Raw genomic sequence first — 14,324 nt, 5'->3', positions numbered from 1 at the left:
AGCAAATTTGGAAAACTCAACAGTGGCTACTGGATTGGAAAAGATCAGTTTATGTGCCAATTCTAAAGAAGGTCAATGCCAGGGAATGTTCAAATTACCAAACAATTATGCTTATTTCGTATACCAGCAAGGTTGCACTTAAGATTCTGTAGGCTAGGCTTCAGCAATATGTGAACTAAGAATTACCAGAAGAGCAGGCTGGTTTTCAAAGAGGCAAAGGAACTAAAGACCAAATTGTCGGCATTCACTGGATTATGGAGAAAGCAAAAGAGTTCCAGAAAGACAGATACTTCTGCTTCATTGATTATACTAAAGCCTTTGACTGTGGATCACAACAAAATGTGGCAAGTTCTTAAAAAGATGGTAGTACCAGATCATCTTGTCTTCTAAGGAACCTGTATTCAGGCCAAGAAGCAATAGCTAGAACCAAACATGGAACAGTTGATTGGTTTAAGTTTGGAAACAGAGTATGGCAAGGCTGTATATTGTCACCTTATATATTTAAATTACAAGCAGAGTACATCATGCAAAATACCAGACTTGGTGTCAGAAGCCAGAATTAAAGTTGCCAGGAGAGTATCGGCAGTCTCAAGATTGGCAGATGACACCTCTCTGATGACAGAAAGTGAAGAGGAATTAAAGAAATCTCTTGATGAGGATGAAAGAGGAGAGTGTAAAAGCTGGCTTGAAGCTTAACATAAAAAAAAAATCTTGGCAATTATTCTCATTACTTTCTGGCAAATAGAGGGAGAAGAACTGGAAGCAGTGTCAAGTTTTATATTTTGAGCTCAAAGATCACTCAGGACAGTGAATGCAGCCATGAAATTAAAAGACACTTGATCCTTGGAAGTAAAGCTATGGCAAATCTGGACAGCATAAAAAAAGTGGAGACATCACCTTGTGGACAAAGGTTGGCATAATCAAAACTGTGGTTTTTCCAGTAGCAATGTATGACTGTATGAGGTGGGCTATAAGGAAGGCTGAGCACCGCAGAATCGACGTTTTCAAATTGTGGCACTGGAGAAGAATTTTGAGAGTCCATTAGACAACAAGGAGATAAAATCAGTCAATACTTATAGAAATTAATTGAGGCAACTCACTGGAAGGTCAAATACTGAAGCTGAAGCTTAAATACTTTGGCCATATGATGACAAGATGGGATTCATTGGAAAAGACCCTGATATTGTAAAAGATTGAAGGCAAAAGAAAAAGGGGATGGGAAAGGATGAAGTGGACAGATAGTGTCATGGAAACAAAAAACATGAATTTGGACAGACTTCGAGAGAGAGTGGGAAATAGAAGGGCCTGGTATGCTGTGGTCTCTTCAGGGGTGGGGAACCTGCAGCCTCAAGGCCACATGTAGTCCTCTAGGTCCTCAAGCACTGCCCTTTGATTAAAAACAAATTTCACAGAACAAATCCTTTTATTAAGGGGATTTGCTCTCTGAAGTTTGGCGGCAGGTTCCCCACTCCTGGTCACAGAATCAGATATGACTGAACAACAAAAGATCTCATTAACCTTTTGGCTACCTTGTCATTTAATATATTGAACTTACAGTTCTCTAAATATCAGTCTTTTTCATTTGAACTTTTGTCTAGTTACACTTTCCCCAATGTACTTGTGTAGTTGATATTTTGAAACCAAGCATAGAATTTTACATGAAAACCTATTTAAATTTCATCCTGCTAGATTTATCATTCTAAGCTTATCATTCTAGCCTATTGAGATGTTTTAGGATTCCAATTCTCTTACTCTCTGTATTTATTATTGCACACAACTTTATGTCCTCCGTGCAGTTGATTAACATGCCTTCATTGCTTTCATTCATGTCTTGCTACTGGGGAGGCTGAAGATCTCTTGAGCTCAGGAGTTCTGAGCTTCAGTGGGCTGACCTCATTGGCTGTTTCCACATCAGTATAGGGGATGAAGGGTGTGATTCATGTTGCGTAAGGACTGGTGAAACTACACAGGTTGATAACAGGAATCTGAGTAGCAGTAGGATGTGACCTTCCCTGCACTGCTGGCCCAGATGAATTAACAACAGGTCGAAGGATCTGTTGGATCTGTGACCTTCGTCTAGAAACCAACCACCATGTTGACAGCAGTTCATTAATTATCACTATTTGTATCCTACAGTTCAACTAGGTGTTATTTTTTGTTTTTCTTAAAAATCCTATTTTTCTTTTTGTAGGGGTTTGAGGTCTTTATTTTAGTCCCACTATCATCAGTCTTAGCATAGGACAATTGCCAACTCCCCTGTGTAAACTTGTTCTGCCAGTTGACTGAAATTTGCTAACTTTTAAAGTAAGTCAGTGTTGAGAGTTCAGTGACTTTGTATTAAATTTCAGTCAGTGTTAGGGTACTACTATTATAATTATATTCATTTATCTTCTCCAGTTTTTATTCACTTATCTACAACTTTATTAAATAAAGTTGGGTGTTGCCACTTTAACAGTTTTAGCAAGAATACAAGATTTTTAAACAAGTTTATTTTGAGATGGTAAATCATGTTATTCATATTAAACAACAGTTAGTTTTTATTTGAAGGACATTAAATAAGACATTAGTTTTTGTTTCCATTAATGATTTTGATAATAAAACAAGACAGTTCACATATATCTCTGCTTCAATTTCCTGCCATTGATCCTAGGGCCACTCACTAATCACTCTAGTCAGTGGCAGTCATGGATTTTTAAAGATCAAGAACAGACCATAAATATTTAGTTCTGCCCTCACTTTTCAGAAAAGAAAATTGATGCCAGAGAGTGATTTGTCCAAGGACAAAACAGAGCTCAAATCTGAATATACTTCTTCTAGTTCTCAGCCTAATATTTGTTCTGCTATACTAGAGCAGTGACAGTATGGTTTGAATATTGTGTTTTAGAATTTTAAAGTTGAAAGTTAACCATATTTTAGTAAATCATTGAGAATTCTTATTTTTGATACATTAAAATTTTTGTTTTAAAATATTTTAAAATGATATTTCCTTTAGTGAATGCTGATGAAAAATTTTTAATTATGAATTAAGTCATAATGTTAGCCCAGAGAGAAATTTTATATTCCTTTGTCCTGCATGTTATATAATAAATGTGTATATTTTTAACTTTGAGAAAATGAAACAGTAAGTGTTGGTCTGGGGAAAAGTAAAAGTTAATTTATTTAAAATGATCCCAACTACTAACACTTAGAAAGGAGATATATAACTTACTGCTTGCCCAGGATGACTTCAAATGAAATAGATTCAATCAAATTAAGATTAAGTAAAAAAAAAAAGTGCAAGGCATGAGGGTGTGTGTAGCTGCACCTAACTTTTCTATTACTACACCCAGAATAAAGCTGAAATCTTGGAGAAATAAAATTCCTGAATGACTCTTCACCAGGCATTATCAAGAATCAATATTAATCAGAATTAACAATCACTTATTAAATGACTGCAGCATTCTTAATGGCAAGAGAAATAGTTTGAACCATGTAGTGTGAGGAAGGAAATAATGTATAACGAAACTGGAAAGTTAAGTTAAATCCAGGTTTTGAAGGCCCTTACAAGCTATATACAATGTGTTTGTTTTGTCCTAGAAGCAACTGGAAATCATTATAGCTTATTAAACTAAGATGGTGGTTTTAGAATGGTGAGAAGGCAATGGATGGAAAAAGTATTGAAAAGGTTGAAGTGGCAAGATTTGGCAAATGATTTTATATGTAAAATGAGAGAAAGTAAGGAATTGAGTGATGCTGAGTGTTTGGGAACCTGAAAAACAAAGTATTTTTACATGTGAAATGAAAGAAAGTAAGGAGTTGAATGATGCTGAGAGTTTGGGGACTTGAAAAACTAAAAGTATTTTGTTGCCCTTGACAGAAATAGGGAAGTTTGAAAGAGGGTTGGATTTTGTATAAGAGATCTAAGTTCTAATTTGGAGACATTGTTTCAGATGATAATGGGACATCTAGTTTGAAACGTCTAATAGCTGACAAGGCAGAACTGGGAGGGAGGAGAGAGATTGGTGCTAGACAGATACAGATCTAGGAGTTGTCTGTATTGAGATGATTAAGCCCATGAGAGCTTCAGAGGTTACTAAGTGAGAATGGATATATAGACAGGAGGGTCTGAGGATGCACCATATTTACTCAGTATGACAATAAGTCAGAGGGATTGAGGCATGGTCAGATAGGTAGAATGAGAACCAGAAGACAGGAAACATAGAGGAGAAGATTGTTAACAGTGTCAGATGCTGTATAATGTTCAAGAAGGTTGAAGGATTGAAAAAAAATCCATTGGATTTATAAAAGATCATTGGTCACTTTGGAGGGAGCATTTTTTTCAGTTGAGTAATGAATTTGGAAGCCCGATAACTGTCATTTAAGGAGTAAATAAAAGAAGAGGAAGTAGAGGTAGTAAGTGTAGACACCCTTTGCTAGGATTTTGGCTGAGATAGGAAAAGAGATGGTTAGTAGGGTCTAGAGAAGATTTTTGTTTTGTTTTATTTTTTATTTTTTGGATAGGTAAGACTTTAGCATGTTTGTAGATAGTAGGAAAAGAACCAGTAGATAGGGAGACATTGAAGATGAAGGAGAGGAAGAGGATATTGAAGGGGAGCAGTCTACAGAAGATTAAAAAGGATGGAGTCGTGAGTACATGCAGAGGGGTTGGGATCGGCATTATCGGACTTGGGAGGAGAGTAGGACAGAGTGGAGAATGTTAGTAATTTTTGAGATGAAAATGAGGGAGTTCGTGGCCTGCTGTTGACTAATATATGGCTCCTGACAGATTATTATGTCTTGGGCTGTCAGATCAATAAAGGAATCCATTAACCTCAAGGACCTAGAACTTGTGAAATACCAGGTATTCCCTATGTGTATATGCTGTAGCCTTCTGGAGAGGATGTTTTTGCGTATATTTCATTTTCTCTCTTAAGCTGTGATGCATCTGAAGACTATATCATCATTAAGCCAGAATCAAAGATGTTAAAAATAGGCTAGAGTTAAAGTGTTAATATTAACGTATTTTAGTGCACGTAATAAATTTATAACTGTGAGAGTATTTAACTTGAGTCTTTTTTTTTCTTTTCTAAAGGAGAAATAGTTGTAAATGAAGTCAATTTTGTGAGGAAATGCATTGCAACAGACACAAGTCAGTATGATCTTTGGGGAAAGCTGATATGCAGTAATTTCAAAATTTCATTTATTACAGATGATCCAATGCCATTTCAGGTTTGTTTCTTACTTATAAACATTTATCTGTTTAATGTTTTTTACCATATGAGATATTATTGTATAAATTTAGAATTCAATGGAAAATGTAACACATTTGTTACTTTAGCAAATACATTAATTACAGCATTTACAACATAGAGGAATTCAAAACTGAGTTTAAGGAAAATATTTGGATATGCAGAGAAAATACAGTGTGTTCTTCTATGGATTGGTGCCATTTTAGAATTTACTTTGCTTGAGTATTAGAAGATATCATTTGGGTTTTCATCTTAGGCAATAATTATTTTCTTTATTCTGATTCTAAAAATACGTAACTTTTACATAAATTGAAAGACAATTGAATTTTTAAAGCAGAAAATCATATTCTCATAATTTAGAACAAAGTAATGAATTCTAAATGTTTCTATATTTATACTTTGTAACAGATTTTTTTTATTAAGTCTTTCTAGACTGATGTTACAAAATAGAATTGAAAATATTTGTAATGTTATATCAACTTGCTGGAAACCAATAATGTACAATGCATTTATATTAAAAATTGTTTTATTAATGTTCTTTTTTATATCACTGTTACTTCCTAGTAATTCCTAAGCAAGGAGTTTTCTGCTTCTCTTTTGAACCCTGCTTTAGGCACAGTCAAGCAGAACAAATGAACACATTTGTCATGTCTGAAAATGTATGTCTTGTACCACATCTGTTGTCCACTACCTCTTTGCCAAAAGGCAGGAGGCATACTTCTGTAATGTTGGTTTTTTTGAAAAGGCTTTAGCCATTAAATTCAGGCTTTAGACTCCAGGTAAAGTGGAGAATCCATCAAGGAAGATTATTTTTTTAAAAAATTTACTTTTTCCTCAACATATGTGTTTTTATTATTTTCATTTCTTAGTTCTATTAAAAAATAAAAAAAACTAGTTTCTCAATGAAACTTTCGAATACAGATATCAAATATGAAGTGAAATGGTGTGTGCATATATGTGTAGATGTGTGTATGTGAATACATATATGTAATAAATATTACATCTACTTGCCAATATATTATATATATATTTTTATAGGATTTAAGGAACACTGTGTGTGTGCGTGTGCATATGTATACATGTATATATGTAGTTGGTTTAGTTTATATGCCTTTAATAACTTGTTTGGTGAGTGTAGCATTTTCCTTGTCATTCTGATTATATGAATAATAGTTGAGAAAATGTCAGTCCTAGCAATTTTTTCACCATCTAAACTTTTTAATATGAAACTACATTTGTATCAAAATGCTTCCTATTTGTTGCAATTTTTTGGCATGAAAAAAGGCTCAGTTTCCTCTTTTGACTTAGAATTTCTTCTTGCTGTCAGATTCTCTAGATGAGCACTTCTAGGTTGTAGTAAGCTGTTTCAAGGCCAGAATTCTCTTTTTTGTGTTCCTTGTCTTTAACACAGTGCTTATTAGCACATAGTAAGTATTTAAATACTTTTCCTTATGGCCATATGCCATTGAAAAATACTGAGTTTGAGCATTGTGTTAGGGCAGTGCCTGTATGATACATTTATTCTATTCCTGTGAGACATCATTTTACTCTTTCTGCTCTGACTCCGTCCTTAACTCTGCAACCACAAATCAGGGGAAAATTTTATAATTGCCCTATTGACAATAATGTGAATTCTTCATAAGTGAAGTTAAGTTTGAAAATAATAAAAATACTAATAGCCAGTGAGTAAATAAAATGTAGCTTGCCAAATGATACTTTAAAAATTCAAATAAAAAATCAGTTCTTGAATAAGCATTTTACTCAGATAATTTTCCTCAATTAATATGAGTTATTGTAAATGGCATTGAAAGAGGAATAATTTTGGTGGTAGAGCTAAATGCTTTCTACTACAGGCTATATAGTACCTATAAGTATTTATGTGTAAAGTGAATTATATTCCCAAGTTCACTTTAAATGTGATTATAGCTTCATGTAGAGCTATCCCTGGAACATAGCATATAAACACGACTGCCTCCTCTAGACTTTTAGCAGTTAGGTGGTGCAGTGGATAAAGTATGGGGCCTAGAATCAGGAAGACCTAAGTTCAGATCTAGCCTTAAACACTTAGTAGTAACTCTGTGATCCTGGGCAGATCACTTAACCTTATTTGCCTCAGTTTCCTCATTTATAAAATAATCTGGAGAAGGAAATGTCAAACCACTCTGGTGTCTTTGCTAAGAAAACCCCAAAATCGGGTGATGAAGGAGTTGGACATGACTAAAACAACTGAACAACAGCAAAAACTTTTAAAGAGACAGCAACGACAATAACATCGCACATTCCTGCGTTCTACATTTTAATCCACTTCATTACACGTGAAATCTTGATGAGACTACAGTTTATCCTAGGTTTAGACTATCATAATAATTATATAGGCCCATATTCCTCTTGTACCTTGGCCTTGGTTGCACATTTTTTATTTTCCTTATTTTTAAAAGTGCCATAAAAAACTTCTCTAGACTTTAGAATATAGGTATTTAACTCAGTACGGCTGAAAACTTTTTAAGCAGAAATTTTTTTTATTTCAGAAATTTCATTATAAAAACCTTCTCCTTGGTGAACATGACGTCCCTTTAACATGTATTGAGCAAATAGTAACAGGTATGTACATACTCTTGGTAAATTATTTTTAACATGTTGATTTTGCTCAAGAATTGGAATATTGATGCAAGAGTCTAAAGTTACTTGGATTTCCATTAACTTTATTTTTTGATCTGTAAAAAGTTTCATCAAAGTTTATATTTGATGTTAAATGTTATTTGGGTTTCAACAGGATTATGAAGCTAAATAACAAGGTAAAAAGAGTGAATTTGAAGCTGTTATTTTGCAGCCACATGTAAGTGAAAAGAGTGCTGGGCTGTGGAGCCAAAGGACTCGGTTTCAAATCCTCACTCATGCATATGCTGCCCCTATGATCTTGGTTATTTTATTTGAAACTTCTTGAGCATTTATTTCCTTATCTCTAAAATAGAGATAATATTTGTATTACCTATTTCACAAGATTACTTCATAAACCTGAAATACTATTCTAGGGGTTGGCAAATTAGGACTCTTAGGCCAAATCCAGCCCACTGCCTGTCATTTTGTTAAAACCATTTACATTTACATTTTATAAAAATCACTCTTTACTCATAGGATATACAAAAAACAGGTGGCAAGCTGGATTTAGCCCATGGATCCTTGTTTGCTGACCCCTGCACTAGATGAATGAGTTATGTCATTATAAAGTAAATGAATGATTTTTGTGGCATGGGTATAAATTTTTATATTGTCTTGGTTGCTGCTATTATTTTTGAGTTAACAGATTTCAAATTTAACAATTTTATCTGGATAGTGATAATTTTTAGTAGTTTAATTTGAAAAACATTTATCTAGTTTCATATAGTCAACCCCCAACCTCTTCAAAATACACTCAAGGACAGTTGAAAAACATTAAAGACTAAATGAAAGCCTAAATTACTTAGTATTCAAACTATGATAGTTTCAATATTTTAAGTAAAATTTACCAAAACATTGTTTATTGATGGGCTGTGGAAATTATGCATTTAAAAACATAATTTAACAATGTTCTTTCTTTAAAATCTTCTTTCATTTCAGTAAATGACAATAAAAGGAAACAGAAGATCCTAGGCCCCAACCAGAAACTCAAATTTAATCCAACAGAACTAATTATTTATTGCAAAGATTTCAGAATTGTTCGATTTCGCTTTGATGAAGCAGGTCCTGAAAGTGCCAAAAAGGTAACATGCCAGTCAGTTTTAGGGTAGTCTTTTCTTTAATAGTATGCTTACTAATTTTTTGGAGTTCTTACTCTTTATGAAGCTTGAATAATTTGGTCCAGTATCACCTAAATAACTACATAGCTTACAATGCCTTGCTTATAGTAGGCATTTAATGTTTTATCTTGTTTTGAATAGTTAAAATATATTCTATTAATTATTATTAATATTTAATATTTTAAAATTATATTAATAATCAATATTAAAATATATTAACTGTCATTGCCTTGAGCTTGGTTCTCCATAGAGCCTACTAAATAAAGCAGTATTCAGCAAGAATCAGTCATAGGCGAAGTTAGAGCTCGTGAATTTGATGTTCTCTTGCATTCTGGGAAATGTTCACCTACCATTTAGTGAGGGAAGTTAAGGAGAGGAAACCCTTTGTTCCTATCCCATATTTTGGATCCTGACAGAACCAAGTCAGGGGTCTTACTTATCCAATATTGACTCTCTGGTAATGCAGTAAATGTCAGGATATTGTTCGGAATTTTTATTTAGTATCATACCTCTCCCCCTGCTGCTTCTCCCCCCCTACTTCATTAAGGAGTACACATGATCCTTCTGTCTTATTTTTGCTACGTATTTGGAGTAGCAGTATGTAATGGTGCAAAGAGAAACTTCACTCTTATGAGTTAACGTCAATCCACAAGCTTTTATTAAGCCCTTGGTATATATCAGGCACTTTGTTAGGGACTGGGAATACAAAGACAAAAAACAGAACAATCACTCTTCGTGACCTAATTATACACAGAATAATTGGGGCAGCTAGGTGGCGCAGTGAGTAGAGCACTGGCCCTGGAGTTAGGAGGACCTGAGTTCAAATTCGGCCTCAGACACTTGACACACTTATTAGCTGTGTGACCTTGGGCAAGTCACATAACCCCAATTGCCCTGGCTTCTCCCCTCCCCCCAAAAAAAATTCTTAAAAAACCAAAATAGTTAAATGTAAGGTTGGGAGTGAGGATATTAGCAATTAGGGGTGGTATTAAGAAATTTTGTGTTAGAAGGCGGTGTCTAAGCTGTATCTTGAAGGAAGGAAGTGGATTCTGTAGTGTAGAAGTGAAAAAGTAGTACTTGCCAGACATGTTAGCCATTATGAATACACAGAGATAGGAAATAGGTTGCACTTGCACTCTTTATGGAACTCCTGCTATTTTTTTTTCAACTCATGGGCCACAGGACTAATCCATTTTTTCTCCCTCAACTGAGGGGAAAATGTGTATTAAGTACTTTTTTCTATTTATATGAAACTGAGCAAGGTCTTTAATAAGGGACTAGAAAAACCATGTTCTGTTTTCAGGCTTTATAACTTAAGCTAAGATTAAAAACAAAAAGAATAGAACTCATCCATTGAAAAATAGTGAAAATAGTTAAAGGATTAGAAAATATTGCTGCATAGAAAACTGAGAAGGCAGTGAGACTATGAGATGGAAAAAAGAAAGGAAAGGAAGAGCCAAGATAATGGAGTGTCAGGAAAAAACTGTGGAGCTTAGTTCCCCATCACTATTCCTCCACAAAGATCTACGAAACATACCAGACCGAGTTCTGATTGGGAAATCCAAGAAAAAAAATTAGTCATTTTTCCTGCCCAGGTTAGCTTAGGGAGATAGACAAATCTATAGACCCTGGGTACAGGGTCTAACTAGAAAACAGTTTCAGACCTGTATAAGGGGGCCCAATTTTGTGCAGGGTAAAGGGACAGGTGCCAGTTGGCAGCTGTATTGTCTAATACCCAGTTCTGTGTCACATATCAAGGGTGGCCTAGGGAAGGGATCTGTGCTTCGGGGTGGTAATCCAGGGTGAGGCATGGTTGTGGGCCCTAGGTTGACTTCTTAGCAAGGAATAAGTTCAGGATCAAGCAGCAGTTGTGTGACTGACCCCAGGAGTAGAGTATAGTCTCAACTCCAGTCACCAGTCCAGTCTGAAGCTTACTGATGGTCACTGAGTCTAGCAGTAGTCTACTAGAACTCCAACCAAGGGCAAACCTACAACTTGTTGCATAGTCCCAAATCCAAACCAGAAACCTGCAGAGTTCAAACTAGGAGAGACTGTCTTGAATCAGACTACTTGAGAGTACTGAAAATTTATAGATTTCCCCAACTGGAGCTGTCTCTGAGATCCTGGAATAACATAATATTCAGTACCCCCAAAAAAACAGCAGTAGAACACTAAACTCAGCTCAGACTTTCTCTCTGGAAGTGGATAGAGCCTGGCCTTAACATAAAGTATGAATCAGGAAATAGGCTTTAATAATGAACAAACAAGAAAAATCCCACCATTAAGAGCTATTATGGTGAGAAGGATGCATAAGACATAATCCCAGAAAAAGAGAATGACTCCAGTATCTCTACAAGCAAAGCCTTAAAGAAAAATACAACTTGAGCACAAATTCAACTATAGTTCCTGTAAGAGATGAAGCAAGATTTTTTTTTTTAAGAATTAAAAAATGATTTAAAAAACCAAATGAAGGCAGGGGTGGGGGTGGGATAAAGAGTCTGGGGAATGGGGGATGGGAAAAGAAATGAGAGCTATGAAAGAAAGAATTGAAAAGAGAATCAGTAGCTTGGAACAAGAAATACAAAACCTTGCCCAAGAAACAAACTACTTGAAAAGTATAATGGACCATGTAGAAAAGCTAGTGACTGCATGCTACAATAAGAAATATTAAAATAAGTCCAAAGACTGAAAAAATAGGAGAAAATGTAAGTTATTTTTGCAAAAACAGCTAGAAAACAGATTGAAGAGAAATAATTTAATAATCCCTATACCGTTCTTCCAAAAAAGTATAGACATCATGTTTTAAGAAATGCTAAAACTTTTTTACTTTTATGCCCAGATCTCTTAATATCAGAGGACAAAGTAAAAATAGAAAGAATCCACCAGTTACTCTTTTCAATTCATTAAACATTAAGTACCTGCTATGTTTCCTAGGGATACAAATAAGAAAAGGGCAGACCCTGCCCTAAAGGAGCTTACAATCTAATGGTAGAACACAGTATATAAATAGAAGCTGAAAAGTGGAAAGGAGATAGTTTGATCCCTGGAGTTGAAACCAAGCAGAACTTGGAAAATGGAGAGTTACCTGGAAAGTTCTGAGCTGAGTCCTTATATAAAGGGAAGCTTTGGGAAGAGTTAATTGCTGCAACCTCCATTGAGAGGGAAGAGGCAACTGGTTCTGTAGAATTGAAACCAAGCAGAATTGTTGATGAAGAATTGAGAGTTTCTCTTGAAAGAAACCCCAAGATGAAAACTCCCAGGAACATTATAGTCAAGATTCAGAGTTTCCAAGTCAAATTAAAAATAACTGCAAGCAATCAGAAATAAACAATTCAAGTTTGGAGGAGTTACAGTCACAATCACATCCATTTAGCAGTCACCCTTCTAAAGGAACGAGGAACTTGGAATACTATGTATCAGAAAGGCAAAAGATACAGGCTTATGACCAAGAATCACTTAACCAGCAAAACTAATACGTCAGGGAGAAAAATTCATCTTTAATGATATAGTATAGTGCTTGTCTCACAACCTACAGCAAGAAACCCTAAAAAATATCTCGTGTTTCTTTCTCTTTTTAAGTAAACCTTATGTTGTTAATAGGCATAAAAATACAACTAAGTTATAATTAATGAGAAGTCAGATAATGCAAAATTTGGCTAATTACAAATCACAGAATGATATCAGGTCACATTTAATGTGAGCCAAAATTCAGTTAATGTTATGTATATGTTCCTAGACTAAAGTTTAACATACCACTTCATGTCGGTCTGCAATTGCCTAAGATAGAGGGCCTGAGAATGGTTTTCTGTTTCTATGATCTTAAAAGAAGAAAAAGGTGGGGAAGAAAAATATACTGAAGGTAGGAAAAGGAGAAGGAGATTGGGTAATACTGTTTCACATAATTGGGGTATCCGTATAAAATTAACAACAAAGAGGAAAGAGTAGGGGGAAATAGCTGATTTCACTCTCATTTGAACTGATCAAAAGAAGGAAGAATACACTCGAAACTGGGTATAGAAATAGAAGAGGATAGATGAAGGGATGGGTTAATCCTAAACAAAAACTCTCTAGGTGGATCTCAAAAAGGCATTTGAAAGAAAAGGCAAAAAAATGGTTAAGAACTTGTGATTGGATATTGGGAGAGGGAGAAAAAGGGAGCAGGAGACCGGAAGCAGGTTATCAGACCTAGAGCTTTGGTGCTGAGCACATTTCTTACTTAACAAGATGGAGCAGGAAACAAATAGAAGGAAAAGCATAAGAGAAGAGGATAGAGGGAAACAAGAGTTACTGTTAACCATCAATGGGATGAACTCATCCATAAAACTGAAGAGGATAGCAGAATGGATTAGAAAGTAGAATTCAGCAGTATGTTTTTATAAGCATTAAAGCAAGGGCTGGATCAAAATTGACCGTGTTTCATCTGAAGTAAAGAAAAAAATAAAGACAGCAATCATAATAGACTAGAGGATAACTAAAATAGGCTTAAAAAACATAAACTGGGAAACTACATGTTGTTGAAAGGTATCACAGTGTATTAATATCAATACTAAAAGTGTAACAACTAGCATAAAATTAAATACTTTAAAAGTTAAATCAGTTACAGGAAAAGAGGGACAGTAAAACTACAATAGTGGGTAGACCTAAATAAATCTAAACAAATAAATAAATGAAATGGTGGATTGGAGCACAGAACAAAATCATAAAGATAACCTTGATTTAAAAAAAAAAGTACCAATACAAAAAGCAAAAATGATGAATTCATAACCAATAATGAAAAAATAAAAATAATTATCAGAAAATATTTTACCCAATTACATGCCAAAAAGCTGACAATCTAAAGGAAATGGATGAATATTAAAAAAAAAAAAAGCAAATGTCCAGATTAACAGAACAAGAAATAGAGCACATAACTTCAGTAGAAATTGGATAAGGCATAAAAATATTTTCACACAGATACAATCAATGCAGTTAAAATTAGAAGAGAAACAGGTAAATGGAAAAAAAAAATCTTGGTAGCAAATTTCTCTTACATTGGGCTTGGCTGGAGTCAGGAAGACTGGAGTTCACATCTAGCTTTAGACACCTACTAACTGTGTGACCTTGAGCAATTCAGTTCGTCTCTAGTTTGCCTTAGTTTCCTTAGCTATAAAATAGGGAGATGTATATATACACACATATACATATATATACATATACATATACATATACATACATATACATATACATATACATATACATATACATATACATATATATATACATATATATATATATATATATATATATATATATATATATATATATATATATATATATGTAT

The 14,324-nt window shown here is 34.4% G+C and overlaps 1 protein-coding gene across 1 annotated transcript in view; it reads left to right on the top strand.

Moving 5' to 3' along the window:
* The window catches only part of MTMR10 (myotubularin related protein 10), an 87,181-nt gene that overhangs the window by 27,600 nt on the left and 45,257 nt on the right, over positions 1–14,324 (top strand). Inside the window, exons 3-5 of the mRNA XM_036735169.1 lie at positions 5,072–5,208; positions 7,757–7,829; positions 8,826–8,968. Coding sequence (XP_036591064.1) covers positions 5,072–5,208; positions 7,757–7,829; positions 8,826–8,968 — 353 coding nt within the window. The remainder of the gene's footprint in view (positions 1–5,071; positions 5,209–7,756; positions 7,830–8,825; positions 8,969–14,324) is intronic.

Source organism: Trichosurus vulpecula, chromosome 8 (assembly GCF_011100635.1).
Source record: "Trichosurus vulpecula isolate mTriVul1 chromosome 8, mTriVul1.pri, whole genome shotgun sequence".
Lineage (NCBI taxonomy): Eukaryota > Metazoa > Chordata > Mammalia > Diprotodontia > Phalangeridae > Trichosurus > Trichosurus vulpecula.
This window is presented reverse-complemented; position numbering and strand designations above follow the sequence as displayed.